The sequence below is a fragment of the Pagrus major genome, chromosome 4 (genome assembly GCF_040436345.1).
Source record: "Pagrus major chromosome 4, Pma_NU_1.0".
NCBI classification, from domain to species: domain Eukaryota; kingdom Metazoa; phylum Chordata; class Actinopteri; order Spariformes; family Sparidae; genus Pagrus; species Pagrus major.
The window spans coordinates 16,800,720-16,817,212 of NC_133218.1; the positions used below are offsets into that span (position 1 = coordinate 16,800,720).

Genomic DNA, 16,493 nt, shown 5'->3' on the forward strand with positions numbered 1-16,493 from the left:
AAGCTGCAGAGTTAGGGGATAATTCTTTGTGGGTCTGACACTTTAAGTTGCCTTCCTCTGTTAAACAGTTTCATGTGATTTAACTGTATTATTTAAGAGATGTTGTGTAATGGAAATTTAAGGTTTCAAGTCACCAAAAAGTACATCGCTTCTGAATTAGGATGTATTTGCCACTTTTCCTCATAAAAGTAATGGAAAATGTGACTAATTGTGGCCCTTTAAAACTCCCTCAGATGTGTTCTAATTTACCATCATTGGTCATGTTTTCGGTTTTGCGTAATTATGGTCACGTGGTTTCATTCAACAAAACATCGAAGTAGCAACATTTCTTGACTTTGGAAAAGCAGACCGTTTACAGACCTCAAACCATCAAATTAGTTAAAAAGGCTTTGTGAATCTGAGCCTGTATGATGGCAAACGAGAATAATTACCATTTGTTTTCATGCTTTGTGTGAATGTTGAGTAGACATAAAACTCCTCTGAATAATTTCTAACCACTAAAGGTTTCATCAGATGATCATTGACAGAAATCTGAGTTTTGGAGTTCCTGACAAGCAGCATATATCATAGTACAATGAATAGAGGGGCGGGGCAGGCAGGCAGGTAGAAACTTTCCCAAGCTGCAGGCTTCAAATCCTGCCAAGCAAGTGGAATTTCATGCAGACATGAAATATGTCAACGCTGAACGTTAACTCCCTCCCAGTCTGTGAGCTCTCTTCTGGTTGGCTCACTCACCTGCCTGTGCTTTTTTAAAATTAAAACTTAACAAAGCAACACCTGATGTCAAAAACTTAAGGAGTGCATCCCGGGACAGTAGGACCGTTGGTTTTCTTTTTTTTCTTGTCACATTCAAAGAGTTTTAAAACCCAGCTGAAGTTTTAACAATATGTGCATGTGCATTTTGTTCCCCATCACAATTTCTTACTTTATGATAATATGTTAGCAAACATTAGTATTAATTATTTCCCATTAGGAAGGCAGTTATGACATAAAAGAGTACCTAAAATGACCTGAAAGATGCAAAACCATAGAGATTATAGTATAGTATAGTACTATTACTATAGTATGCGCCTCTAAAAACCTTTTTATGAAATTGATTTATACAAAAAACATTTTAATAGATCAGGAGGAATGAATGTAATAACATACGAACAAAGCGGAAAGAGCCTAGAATGACAAAAATAAGAATCTAGAAATTAATTTACTTCAGATGTCATGTTCAGCGTTAAGGAAAAGCAACAAATCCTCACATTTGAGAGGCTGTAATCTTCACGTTTTGTATATTTCCTTAAAAAAATAATTTCAGCTCTATTTCTTAGAAACCTGCATTCAGGAAGTTTTGGTTAAAGCTGTATTATGTTAGGAAATGTAATTCCTGGGATTTCTGTGTTGCATTTTCTAGACAGCGAGGCTTAACGCGGTCAGGCTGGAGTCAAATGTGAGCAGCAGGAGAAGCAGGTTCTGGATTAATCTTTGGCCATATTGCCTGTGACATGCAACAGATTGTGCCAAGCCAGCCCCAGCCTGCGTCGTGCTTGAAGGCTACAGGGCTGGATGCAGAGCTGGCATGGAGGCGGTTCTGGCCCAACATGGCCTCCCTGATGTGGTTATGGTTAGAGCTAGAGATGAGCTGGGAGTGCAGCTGTGTGTGTGGGAACAAGGCTGAGTTGTCCTTTTCTTTCAGTCTGCTGTACTCCACCTCTCTTAGATCTGCTTTCGTTTTGTTGTCTGTCCTCGGCTCGCCTCTACTGGAGAACTGTCACACGGTTGGTTGTCAGTTAGACGTAGAGCCTCGGGCTGTCAGACAATACACTTGTGAGATCACCAGAAGAGTAGGAGTGTGAAATGTTAATGCGAAGACCTGCAATTACATGTAATTCACAACTTTGAGTTCCTGACAAGATCAACTGTCACTTCATTGATGGTGTATCAGAGGTTAGGAAAAGATGACATTCCAGCTTTATTATGATGATAACTGACCATGAAAAAGTTTTTAGTTGTCAATCAAGGAGTCACGATCATTTTTTCCCACTTAGCATTCAGTCTTTTAAACCGTGACTGGATTCTGTAATTATCGGCCAAATTTGCTGTCTCGTTAAATAAACATGGAATACAAAAATGAGACTATTCTTATTCCTTTAAAGGTGAAATATTTTAGTTTAGTATAATGTTTGTTTTTGAAGCCAGAACGAGTCACTCTTCATTTTCAGCAGCTCGTTGTGGTGTTCATCGTAATTTAAAAACAGTGCATCAATTCTGAGTTAAGCACTCGCATGAAAGACAAATGAAGTGAATTGATGTTCTGCTTTGGTTTCCTTGGAACAGGCCTGTCTTTGCGCTACGCTTCATTTGCCCTCTCACTGTTCTCTAATATCTAACCTCATGTCATGATGCAGCTTGTTTGGGTTTCTACATTATTATTATATGCTGTGTTCATTACTAACACGTTGCATTGACTGTTTGTGTTGTAAAGAGGGTGCAGCTCTTGGCTCATGGCTCTGGTTCGTGAAACTGGTGTCAAATTAGAACAGTGATCCAGTCATCATAAAAGCATTCTTGTTAAGATGAGGATGAAACATGTCAAATGTTGCTTTGAAGTGGGGATTGATTTGAAAACATTTCCTGTAATATATATGAAGACTTAAAATATCTAAATAAAAACAATCAAACGTTTTAAGTCTTCCATACTAATCTGTTACAAAACTTAAAAAATAAAAACATATATGATTGAGGTTTACTGTGATAGATGTCCTACCTTGTACATGTTTCAAGTCTCAAGTTTCAAGTAAAGTGATTTTTAATAAATCAGCTCATGGAAAAATCACATTTTTAAAAGCTGACACTCCCTTCTCATCTCATTGCCCAGGCAGGTAATTTTAGAGGTGTGAGCTAACTGCTCTGACCTCTTCTAATGGGGGCCGCTGGTCTCTGGCTGTTTCATTAGACATCCACTACAGCTCCATGTGTGGCATTTCACCACGACTCCCAGAATGTGCCACCTTCCAGCCACCATTGAGCCATATATCGGGCGGCTGGCCCAGCCTCATCTGAACGCTGTTGGTCTGCAGGGGGATCTAACCGCATGCTGCTCTGCTGTCTAACAAACCTCTCTGTGTGTTTTCCCTTTGCTGTCGCTTCTGCCTGAGGGTCCTCCTCTCTCTATCTGTCCCTCTCTGTCTCTCAGGCCTGCGGAGACAAAAGGCTGTCTTCTGTTTGGACATCTGTCCGTCTCTATTTTCGGCTCTGATAAGGTAAGTCCTGCTGTCTCTCTGAGCTGTATTCTTCAACAGTGTGTGAAGTGTTTTTTGTTCCTGTGTAACATGTGGTTTGTGTGCTGTTTATGTTGTGTATTCACTGCTCATCATTATGCTTATTGTGCTCCTGTCATCTAATGACAGCACTTTAACATTTAACATGTTGCTTTTGTGATTTACCGAAATTGCTTTCTGTGTTTTGCACAAACAATGTGACTTCCACACAATGATTTCTGCTCGCACCTCCCACACACTACTTATAATCCTCTCAGTATCTTGATTTGTTATCTTTTTGTAAACTCATTGATACCAGGTGATATCTAAGTCTTAAGTCTTTAAACATACTTTGAAATGTGATTTAGCCTGAAAAGATAGGTATCAGACCTAGCTAAATACAAGGCTCACTACCTATCAAAATTCTTATCTACAATTTATACACTGTGTTGAATATGTAAAATGAGGAACTACCTTTGTCTTACCTCACATTTACTCTATTCAGAAACAGATATTGGTGTATAGTTTCCAGAACAGCTGCAATGGTTTTCCAGTTTGGAAAACCAAAGCAAAAGCATGATACCTTGTGGTTTTGTCCAGTCAGATGTAGGAAGGGTCCATGTTGTCTTAGTGAAGAGGAATCATGACCCATTCTTCAGCCTTGTCTTTAAATGACATGTGCCTCAAGCAGATGTCTCTGAAGCCTCACAAGGTCACAAGACGCAAAGTGAAACTGTTGTTTGTTTGAGTTGTGAGGGCAATGCTGGCAGTGTACTCGACACGTCAATATGTATTGAGTCCCCAACATGCTGTTGTCTGTAATGTCATGTGATTGGACGAATTTCACAGTCACTGTTTGACCTTGACAAGAAATTCTTCATTCTTAAAATCAGAATGTAATAATAATTTGCTTCCTTGCTGGAAATTAGATGAAAAGATTGATACCTCTGTCAGGTCTGCATGGTAAATATTAAGCTACTGCTAGCAGTTGGTGAGCTTAGCATAGCTGGAAACAGGAGGAAATAGCTGCACACAACACCCCATAAAACCCCAATGTTTTTACACTTTTACGTTTTCTTTCTGTTGATTCAACTAACAAGACACTATATATAAATCAGTTAGCTGTTGGGTTGCTGGTGGGTGGACTTTGATGCTTTTGGACAGAGCTAGACTAGCTGTTTCCCCCTGTTTCCAGAATTTTTGCCAAGCTAAGCTAACTGGCTGCTGGCGTAGCTTCGTATTTATTATACAGACATGAGAGTGGTATTGATCTTCTCACGTGACCCTTGGCAAGAAAGCTAATAAGTGTATTTCACCAAATGACAGACTGTACCTTTAAACTTTCATCTTACCTTTATCACACAAACTAGGAGTGTTAATCGATTAGTCATGTCTAGACAATTCAAAACAAACAAACATGAATGAAACCTTTTTGGATGTAAAGTTTAGTTAACGGTGTGATCCATGCATATTGTAGTATGCAAGTAGTGAGTAGTATACAGTTTAACATTGGCATAAGATTTAAAGCTGCTGGCTGCGACAATGGAGAGAGACTTCTTCCTTCTTACTTTCTTATAGTCTTGACTCTTCACTCAGCATGTATCTGCTAACTTGGTAGTTGTGACTACACCGTGTGCTGGAGAAGCAGTGATAATCAAGTCCGGTTGGCATTTTGGAGAAGCTTCAGCTACAGCTCAGCCACACACTGTGGTGGGTTGTAACATGGAAACGGGTCTAATAAAACAGCTTGTGGCCGAGCTCATCCATTACGTAATTCAGTCCAAAACACATTAACACTTCCAAACTTTTTTTGAGATAGATTTTAGTCCTGGTTTGTACCTTGTTGCCATTTCAAAGGACAGATAGTTGTTTATCAAAACACAGCACAAGGGTGGCTTTTTGTGGCCCATAGTGTGGTTTATTTTTGCCTACAGCAATCATAATTTTGAGCATGGTATCATTTTCCTTTTTTAAACAGCGAGTCTCTCATTTTGGAAAGAGACACAGCAGAGATCTGGTACACAGCTGTTTCTCAGGCCAGCTGTTGGCAGAGTAACTGCAGCTGGAGCAAAAAAAGTATCACAAGATGCTTCTGTTTATACTGTAGATGTTAGAAGCCTCCAGGCCCCGATGTGTACCTACATACTCTCAGAAACTCTGCAGGAATGCAGACATACTGAAGCAGAGGAGCTTATAGACTTATACTCGTGCTGGCCTCCACCTGCTTGATATGTAGAAACATATAGACCGAATCTGGCTGCAGGGAAACTGTTGGTGTACATTAATCAGATTAATGACCGTGAGTTTTCCAGTGGAGCTTATGAGGTCTGGACCTGCCTCTCTATCCGTCACTCCCTCCTCCTCATCCCTCCCTCAGCTGGTCTCTCCCCTCCTCCTCCTCCTCCTCCTCCACACTGGCCTGACCCATTTCTCTGTAAACCAACAACCAGGATCCTCTCCTGTCCTGCCATAACTGTCTCTCTCTCTCTACCATCACCAATCTCTGTAGCAGGCCTGGATTAGATGCAGATACCTCCTTATTGTGTATTTGAGTGACATGATTGACAGAATTTCATGTCTCTCCTTGATTGTCTTCTCTTTGTGCTTGTGAACTGAGATGTCTGGTTGTTTTTAATTTGATAGTTTAATTAAATTAAGTCAGTAAATCGCAATTGAATGATAAATGACTGAATCAACTTGTGTTTTTATCCTTATGTTAAATGTCACTGAACTTGCAGGAGAATCTAGCAAATGGTGCTTTATTGGGAAGAGAATATGTGGTGTTTACTCGGGTAGTTTGGACTACAGATGTACAGCTGTACTACTGATTTACACTGAGCACTGACAAATACAGTCATAACATTTAAATAAATCAGAGAATTTCTGACCCACCCTGCTGCAGGTTTGAAATGTGGTTGTTAAAGGTTTGTGTCTTGTCAGCTTGAATTTCCAGTAGTAAAAATGGATTCACATGGAGACTCAGTCATGGCAAAAAATAGCATCAAAACCTCAACAGGAACCTCTCAAACTACCCCTGCAGCATAGCTGAACTGTATGTTCAACATGTTCCCAAAAATCCTTGCTTTTTCCATAATATGCTACTACCAGTGAAGCTTTGGAGCTTAATAAGAGGCATTAATGCAATACTAATGCAATGCATTTAGTTATGTTGTTTAGAAACTATAGATGTTGAGAACATACTGAACATAACAATATAAACGGACAGAGGAATCTTAGTCTGGAATCGGTTGAATCCAAGCGGACTACAGTTGCCATCTTTGATAAGAATCAAACTACAAACTTTTCAGAGCCACAGTGAGTGTCTGTTGGCTTGATAATCAGATTGAAATGCAATTTAGTTTCCCCTTTGTCTGATATTGAGTTCATGTTTGCCATTTCTGTTAATTTTACCCAACCAATCAGTAGCGTGCGTTGGAGCAATCCTGCTGATATAATTTTCAGGCTCTCAGATGACGATGTTGGTCTGTCAACGCACCATGTTGTTCCAGACAGAAATATTTCAACAACTCTTTGATTTGCATGAAATTTGGTTTAGTTATCCATGGTGCCCAGAGGAGAAATTTTATTGTGTTTGGAGAGCCCCAGACTCTTTATCAGGTCAAAATTTAAATCTGTCAGACACTTTGGTTTAAGACCAAATACTTCCCCAACTTAGGACATTTCCTTTAGCCTCAGCTATACTGTGTGTTTAGTGCTAAATAAGTAAATTTAATCATGCTTATACGCCAAACTACAATAGTGATCAAGCTAAACATTATACATATTTAGCATCAGTATGTTAGCATTGTCATTGTGAGCATGTTAGCATGCTGATGTTGGTATTCAAACAAAGTGCTGCTGTGCTCGACTGTAGACTTTTGGCTGACATTGAAGCTGTGGTTGCTATGATCAGTTAATATTTTTTTGTTGTTTAAAGGAACAAAGGCAGATTGTGTTGTTATGGGATTCCTTAAATCAAGTATTGTACGTAACTTGTACATCTGCTTGTTGACATTTTCATCACACTTTTTCTGTCTGCATTTTTCAGCCGACAATGAAAGATTGTGTCTCTATTTTTAATCCTGCCAACAAAGCTCAGTAGTTTTTCCAACCTGTGGAAACATCAGTGAGCACAATCACTTCAGAAACTGGAGAGGTGAGCAGCGAACAGACGCCTGGAAACCGGTGTGTTTAATACTCAAAAGACAATTTATTTCTTTACGATACAAGATAGAATGACTGGTGTTTCAGCCTTTGTGGTGAGGTAACCAAACCTCGGTACTCGAGCACAAAGAGAAGTAGAGGTGATCAATTCTTCTGTGAATGTCATTTGATACCTGATTTATTCGTTTAGCTGGTGTATGTGTGCATGTGCATCCATAGTTCTTCTATTTATATGAGCTCACCAAACCAGCTCCACATTCCCTTTACGCAGTGTTTTGTTGCTATGTGATAGAAACCACATCAAAAGATACTTGTGTTTTGTGCTATCAGACCTCCTCCTCCCTTCTCTTTTGCTGTTAAAGGTCTGTCTCTATTTCACATTTCTTTGCCGCACATAATGATGAGCAACACTTGGCTCATCCCAAACTGAGTTTGTATTTGCCTGCACTTCCCTCATTTCACCGCTAATCTCTCAAAAGCTTCTCTCTCCTCTTTCTCTCTTCTTTCATGGCCTTGTTCCTTCCATCACTTTTTCCCTCTTTCAACGGTCCTCCTGTTCTCTGTCGGTCAAGCCTGACAGTCTGCTGCCCAGTTTTGGATCACCAGCGTACCTGTTGCTTTTGGATGCCTTCAGATGGTTAATGCAGTCAATGAAAGCGAAACCAGGGGCCATATTAACACAAACATTCTTGAGACAAAAACAGAATTGTGATGGAGGACATTTTAAAAAAGTTTTTAATAATTCCTGAGTATTTTCTTAAAGAGGTCATATAATGTTAATATTCAGGTTCATTGCACACATGCGCATTACTTCACTGGCAGGATATAGCCAATCAGAGGCAGAATAGGGCAGGTCATGCTGAGCAAAGTAGTGTGATCTAAAACAAGGCTGCTACAGCAGTAGCAACTGTTGACTGACTGGAGTGTATATGTTTTATAGTAAATATATTAAAATATATATTTTATAACGCCTGTTACATGGTGATGCACATAAGTTTGACATTTTGAGTGCTTATTGATTTCTCCCGAGAGTCTGATGAAAAGATAATACCACTCTGAAGTTTGTATAGTACATATAATGGCCCCGCCAGCAGCCAGTTAGTTTAGGTTAGCATAAAGACAGGAAACCGCTAGGCTGGGTCTGTACTAACGTAATGATATCCACATACTGAAGCTCAATTATTAATACTTTATATATCATTTGGTCAATCTGCACCAAGTAGAAGTGTAGAACTGCTTTGTCCACGACTATTTATTGGTCAGGAAATCGTCACTTTTTACATTTAGGTTTTTGTACATTTTAAATTAATGATATACAATGTGTTGATTATGGCCCAGTGCTGCTGGTAGGTGGATTTGTCAACTTTGGATGAAGCCAAGATAACCAAGATAGCGGTTTACCTCTATCTCGCGGTTTACCTCTCAGATATCTTTTTATCTGAGCTTCATGCTCAGATAAAAAGCTTGATATCAGTTTCATGTTTGTACACTAACTCTTGGCAAGAAAGCAATTGAGCATATTTCCCTAAATGTCAAAGATTTCCTTTAGTTGAACATCTCAATCCTCGCCACTTGCTGCCAAACCAGCGTTTCAACTCTAAAATGGCTGTCACACATCTGTACAAGAGGGTTTGTGACTTCTGTTTGAGATACATCAAGATTTAGTAGCAGCTCAATGAAAGGGAGCAGCCATGTTGCAATACTTTGTCATTTTGTAATTAATTACATATTTGGCACCTAATTGCATTAGAATTAATGGCTTATGTATGAAAAAATCATGTTGTGTTATGTGACATCTTGAAATATTTTTAACAGCTTGATAAAACGTTGGCCTCTGCTTAATTTGTGTCATATAAAGCTATATAAACACTCAGAGATGTTAGCTTGAATCTGAAATCAAATCTCACATTGTAAGTTATCACCTTTACACCTTCACATCGGCCCTTACTGTATGTCCCATACATACTCTCCTACCCCTCTGACCATACTGTCTACAGCTCCAGCAGGTCCCTGACCTCCAGGATGGGCTGACGTCCTGTCGTGTGTGTGTGTGTGTGTGTGTGTGTGTGTGTGTGTGTGTGTTAAAATGTGTGTGGTTAAACTGAGGGAATTGAACCCAAGTTCATGATCAGTGATGGAGGAATGTAAACATCCTCAAAGAACACACGCAGATACACAGAAACGCACACACAGAGCCACTGGAGGGATGGTGTGTGTCTCAGGGACTCTCCACATAAACTAAACAGAGAACTTTCAACTGACCATCTGTTCATGGAGATACTTTTCAGGCCAGGGTCCATGAGGGAATTAAAGGAATTTAATAGCAAAATATTGACTGGGATAATGTTGAAGTATTTTTAATTCAGGTATGTTTAACAAGATTTATTCAAATGTTCAGATTTGCTCCCTGATTCTGACGAGCACGGCTCTATGACGTTGAATCTGCAATCTGGCTTTGTTCTGTCCTCCGCACGACTTCATATCCCAGTGGGAGTGTTTCAGAAGTGGAGTGCTTTGCCTGCCTGATTAGTTGTTTTTTTTTGGACACAAGATTTTGTTGATTTGGCTGTTTTACTCTGATTTTTGCAATTCTACTATGGGTAAGTTGGCTATGTAGTTGAGTGGTTTCTTTTCTTTGGTCTGTTATTTATGAGATTAGAAGGTGCTTCTTCTTTCTCTGCTTCATCTTACCTTTGTGTTGATAGTTGAAACACTGTTTTTTCATAACAATACTTAATACATTACTTAAACTAATAAGTAACTTTGAAGTACATGGAAATCTATGTTAACATGTTCTTTATTGGTTAGTTTAATCATCTAATTTGTGATTCTTGAGACATTTTAGCTGCATAATTTTACTAATGGAAAATTGCCTTAGAGTCCAATCACAGCAAGACACATCACTAGAAACACATCACCAGTAAACCAGTGTTTTCCGGTGGTGCGCCATGCCTGGCATGGTTTTTCGTTTTTTTTTAAGAGGCTAAATCCATTTTTATAATCCATTTATTCAACTAATGGATGGATTGCTAACAGATTTGCAGACACCCATGTTCCTCTCAGGTTGAAATGTCAGAAAAGTATCCTCCGTAGCTAACATCAGGGCCAATTTTGTAATATGTCTATTTGCAGGACCTGAAAAACTAGTAACATTCCCATAAGTCTCTGGTGTACTTTGTTTTGAGCTAATTAGCAAATGTTAGTATTTGTTAGTATGCTATCTTGCAAAACTAGGATGGCAAACATTATTCCTGCTAAACATCAGCATGTTAGCAATAGAGAGATGGTAGCATGACTCAAAACTATTTGTTGTTTGTTTTTTAGGATTAAGATAAGAATTGGGTCACGTGAGATCAGACCGAGTATCAACCTCTGTTCAGATTACACACACACACACACACACACACACACACACACACACACACACACACACACACACACACACACACACACACACACACCAGCACTGAGCCTATCAGGACCCAGCACGTGTAATACAGAGCTGTTTGTGTTTGAATGTGATCGACCATGACAGTAGTTTGTGTTGAAATTATGGTTGAGTGGCTGTTTTCTATGAGGGAGCATGTTGCATGAAGCACTATGTGTTGAACGGTAGCTCTCTGTTGACTGTTATGGTCAGTGTCTGCACAACTCGATTAGCTACAGAGATAATGCAAGTGTAAGCAGCCAAACCTACTTGCTTTCATTGAGCCACACCCAGATACTCACACACAGGCACACACACACACACACAGAGGCACACACACGCACAGACACACACTTCTGTCCTGTAGGATATAGGAGCAGTAATTAGTGATCTCTGGCAAAGTCAGTTTTCTCATACTCACTCATGTTCTAGCATGCTGGTGGCAGATACCTCTGCTGCTAGCATACTTGTCATTCACTTGCGAAAATCACACACACACACACACACACACACACACACACACACACACACACACACACACACACACACACACACACACACACACACACACACGCCCTTCTGCTTTTTCCACCTGTGCTGTACAGTGTGGGGAGAAAATTAGAACCCAGTTGTCTGAAGGGGATTAGCTGCACTGTCCGATAGGTGTGATGTTGTGCTGTTGTGTCGATGAACGTCAGCGTTTGCTAATCTCGAACGTCAATTGTAACTCAGACAAAACACACCCACCCACAACACACACGCCTACAAATACATATTAAACCTGATCTCTTTTAATGGCTCAGCCCAGAGTTAGCATGTCGCACAAGTAGGTGCATGCTCCTTCTTCTGCTGTTAGCTGGTCTGTTATTTCAGTCTTACAGTCTATAGAGTTTATTTAGACTCACTCCCACATTGTTCCCAGCAGATTTCACCAAGGCTGCTATTGTACACAGCATCTAATTTACCACCAGTTTGCTCCCAGTGCACAGATCTGCTGCTGTTATTTTGGGAGTCAACCAGTTATTTACAGTGAGAGAGAACATGGTGAAATACGTGGAGGAGGAAAAAAAACCAGGAACTTCTCACAGTCTTGTCAAGTCAGCCTCATATAGAAGCAATTCAAACTGCTTTACAAAGTAATAAATCTGTAAAAAATTAAATTATGACATAGGTGTAGTCTTTACTGTTCTGGAAAAATGCACCTTAGAAGTCCACTCAGTATGTTTTGACCATGTGAATTACAAATATTTACATATAGTTTGGATTTTTGGAGAGATTTTGACATGTAGATACAAATTAACATTTGTTTTGCCTCTTACAAACAGTGTTGGTATAAACAAAACTTTGACATTAATAACTCAGACCTGGTAACATAATAACTTAGAGTCTAAATGCAGAGGATCTACAACAGCCTCTCATCAAGGATGAATATGATGTGGCCTTCATCCGGCTTTATCCGGTTGATGATGACCTTGATGAAGGTTACAAGCTGAAATGTGATGGTCTAATAATAAAGTTGTTCTGTCTACTCTAGTATTACTGTTTTTACAGCAATTATATTTTATCAAATTTTAGTGAAGAGTCTTCCTGTTTTTTTTTCTCTGACCTACTGTGTTAATTAAAAACTTCAAACACAACATTTCCTCATTGAAAAGCCTTCCAACCTGTCAGGGGTGAGAAGTAACTTTTTAGTTTCATAAACGGCCATCTTTCCTTCAAGTAACGAAGGAAAGTGTGCATGTGTGACATTATTTGATTGTGCTGTTGAAATTCATGCAGCAGAAGTGAACATGTACTGTATGCTTATAAAAGTATTACAGTACATGTTCAGCACATTGTTGACTCATAATGGACAGTTAAACAAAGGAATATAAATCGATGCAGCAGAACCAGAGATATTTTCTTTTTTTAATCCCCTGCAGTCTTTTCAAAACATTACACCTACGATACCCACAACTTGAGTCAGAATCAGGTTTATTGCTGAAAAGGTTTTCTGCTTCTTACATTTCACGTTTACGCAATTTTCTTTTGCTCAAACAGTACACGACTGGTTTAGACTGCTTTTAGAGATGAGGAGTGGCAAAAACCTACAGATTTTTTTATTTTCAAACTATTTTTGTTCCCTCTGGAGTCACAAAATGCTTTATACAACTTCATGGTGAGGTACAGGCACCTATAAATTCTTGTTTTTTTCCCCAGTGATTGTTTAAGTATCACCGTTTACTTGATGATTCTCTGTTCTCAGACAGTGTTTTCTGCTGGGTTGCAGTTTTTTGTATTGCGCATGTTTCATGGTCCAGTTTCTACACCCACAGTTGTAGCACACGAACCAAAATCCAATGCACAAATCTTTAACCGTCTTACTCAAAGTGACTTTGACAGAGAGGAGACTTGAGTTTTTCACAGTCAGCTGGCCAGTTTCGAGCAGCAGGGTTCTGGTTTATTGCAGACAGAGGATCACTACACACAGCGAGGACTGGAGCGGTGGCTTGTTTTCCTCCCAGGTTGTTGTGTCTGCCACAGGATGTTGTCTGGCCTTGAAACAGGTTTTTGTCCAATGGGAGGACAGCATGAAGGAAGTTGATGTATAGAGAAGTCGGGTCACGGTGAACTGGTGACAGGGTTCATCAGCTGAATGACTGCAGGGCAGCAGAGCTGAAGAAGTCCCCTCAGGTCATGTTGGAGTTCTGCTGAATTTAAATAGCATATTTATTCTGCTACATCATACAGGTCTAAATGTTAATTACACCCTTGTCTCTCTTTTAAGAAGTAATCAGTACCCCAAAGGGAGAGATTCATATTACATTTATAAAGTTTACAGCTTAATGGCTGCTGCCTCTTTCTATTCATTAACCATCAGAATGATGTTGGTTATTGTCAATGTTGATGGAGAAGTAAGCAATTTTAACACTTTACTTCGACGTATGTAGCTGTTATAAGCATGTTATAAATATCTAATATGTGGTTTGTAACACACAATATTGTTGCTGCGTTTGGGCCAGACTAAGTGAAAGATTCTATTTCAGAAGAAAAAAATCAGAGAATGTCAGAAATTCCCTTTTTTATTTATTTTATTGTTTTGAATTATTATGTTAATCATTGTGTGACCCCTCCGCTTTTTCTTTGGACCCCCTGAGGTGTCCACCGATGGGAAGCCCTGCTTTAGTTAAGGTGTCACCTTCAGGCTTTATCTCATCCCTCTTTGCCTCTGTGGCAGTTTGAGAACTAGTTTTGGAAGAGACACAGACATTGCAAAGTCAAAAATGATTTGTGTCTGTGAGTTATTATCAGAGATGATTCAGTACAAATGTTTGTGCATCCTCTCTCTGATGAATGAGATCCTTTGTGGATGAACCGGACTGGCTGACACAGATTCCTGCCTCAGTAATGGAGCGGATGTGTGAGACAGGGCATCAGTGTTTGTCGGCTACACACACAGTCCAGTTGTGTGTGGAACACAAATTGGGCAGCGACGTGGAGAAAACAGCCCTGTGGGCAGCAGCTAGCGGTAAAGACTCTGTAGCTTTCTGTGTCGACTGACGTGGAGCTGCAGTTTGCCAGAGGCTGAAAGTGTAGAGCTGCGTACAGAGACTAAGGGGTCACAGGTTTGATGCCCAAAATAGACAACATGTATTATTTTACAGATGTGTTATAGGGCAATCATACATACACATACATATCATCCCCTCTACATACACATACAGTACCTGTATTTATATTTTATTAAACATTAATTTAACATTACTAAGTAGTAAGTTAAGTAATTATGAGCATTTTTAAAGGGGGGTTGTCTGACTTCTGTGGCTCTGGAGGACCTTTGTCAACTTGGCCAGTCTCACCGGAAAAAGTCCATTTATTAGCTGTTCTGGAGCCTTCAATCATATATCATGGTCATCATCAGCAGATTGAGCTTGTCATGGAATCATAGCTGTTTAAATCAACTTTCTTGTGTGTACTAGGGTTAAATCAGTCTGTCGCAAGCTACGTATGTCGAAGATCTTTCGATTCAGTACAAAATCATGAATTGTCTATCAAGCTTTGTGTGCATTAGGCTCTACTGTTTCACTGTTACAAGCAGCTGCATGTAATAAATGGTGTTCTCTTTCTCTCTCCGCAGTCTTTTCTGTAGCCGCCATCATTCTGTGCTGTAAGGGCGACCCCAAAATGTCTTCCAATGGAGACCTCAGCGTCCTGGGCAGCTCTGACAGCTTCTGGGAGGTACAGAAGGAACACACACCACACACAAACACACTTATTTCTGACGCTAAGAGACAACTTCAGAGAAAAGATGAATTGTGAAATCATTACAACTGTGACATCATTACAACTGTGCACTGAGCAATGGCTGCATTTATAGCAGTTCACATTTTGCCTCTCAATCACCCAATCATACACACCCACACACTGATGACCGGGAGCTAACCAACTAATGTGCTGGTCAGACCACCTGGAGCAATTTGGACTTCAGTGTCTTGCCCAAAGACATTTAACATGGACAGAACCACCAACCCCATGATTAGTGGACGACCCGATCTACTTAGTGAGCCACAGGATGTAGCGTTACAAAATCAGCTACTTAACATCAAGCAGCAGACATTATGATCTCTGTACTCAACTTTTTTAACCAGATCAGATGCAGTTCATCAATAAACTCTGAATAAATGTAAACTACTCTATTAGAGTGGCTGTGAGAAGCAGGCGTATGTTGAAAATAAGGCTTCACAGGCTTCCATCTGGAAAATTACATACCTTCAACTCTTCTCACTCTAAGTTGTCTGTCCTCTTTCACTTTTATCTCTATCTCAGTCTTCTGTACATCATCACTAATCATTATGTAGTGTTGACATGCTAACACTATGCCACACTAATGTTAGCAAACAAGATGACCGACAAACCAACAGATGAGGCAGTTGAAAAGGATTTGAATGACCCACATAGGTAAAGTCTTATTTCCATTTCCCCAGTCAATATGTGTGTTTTGTTTCTGTGCAGCCTGGGAACTACAAAAGTACGGTGAAGAGGGTCGACGATGGTCACCGGCTGTGTAGTGAGGTGGTCAGCTGCTTCCAGGAGAGGGCAAAGATAGAAAAGAGCTACGCTCTGCAGCTGAGCGACTGGGCCAAGAGATGGAGGGGCGTCGTGGAGAAAGGTGAGTTGAAAACACTGATCATGTGACAACAAAATGTTTAGTATTTTACCTTTGGTACATTTTGGAGATGTTTGATCTCTTACACTGCCAAGTAGCGGTGTCGCAATACCGACTTTTTATAAACCTATTTTCTGTTTAGTTCTGGTTACAGACTCTCTCAACCTTCATACACTCATATTTTGAGGGTAATTTAATTCCCAAAAAGTCACAAAACAAACAGTAAACAAAGATAAAGATACATTTAGTTGCTAATTTTTTTTCATTCTTTTTCTTCAAATTTCTCTAGATAACTAAAAAATATTGTTTTCATGTATTTGTTTAGTCTCAATAATCGTGAAGTAAAAATCTCATATCGTGTCATCCCTACAACTAAAGCTTCAAGTTTTGTTGCAGCAAATCAATGAATAAATCCCTAATTTCACTCAAGAAATATTTTTATGGAGCTCTATAAACTACTTTTAAGGTAGACTAAAAATATCTGCTGTATGGTATAAACAAACTCTTC

General features: G+C 39.6%; 1 protein-coding gene across 4 annotated transcripts in view; it reads left to right on the forward strand.

Annotated features, from left to right (window-relative positions):
• The window catches only part of pacsin3 (protein kinase C and casein kinase substrate in neurons 3), a 34,471-nt gene that overhangs the window by 2,239 nt on the left and 15,739 nt on the right, over positions 1 to 16,493 (forward strand). The window contains exons 2-4 of one of the 4 annotated variants that reach the window (XM_073464129.1): positions 3,185 to 3,251; positions 14,957 to 15,057; positions 15,832 to 15,988. In XM_073464129.1, coding sequence (XP_073320230.1) covers positions 15,004 to 15,057; positions 15,832 to 15,988 — 211 coding nt within the window. In that variant the 5' untranslated portion in view covers positions 3,185 to 3,251; positions 14,957 to 15,003. Of the gene's footprint in view, positions 1 to 3,184; positions 3,252 to 9,678; positions 9,779 to 9,819; positions 10,013 to 14,956; positions 15,058 to 15,831; positions 15,989 to 16,493 lie in introns of those variants that run through there. The other 3 variants (XM_073464130.1, XM_073464126.1, XM_073464127.1) reach the window with 3 other exon arrangements.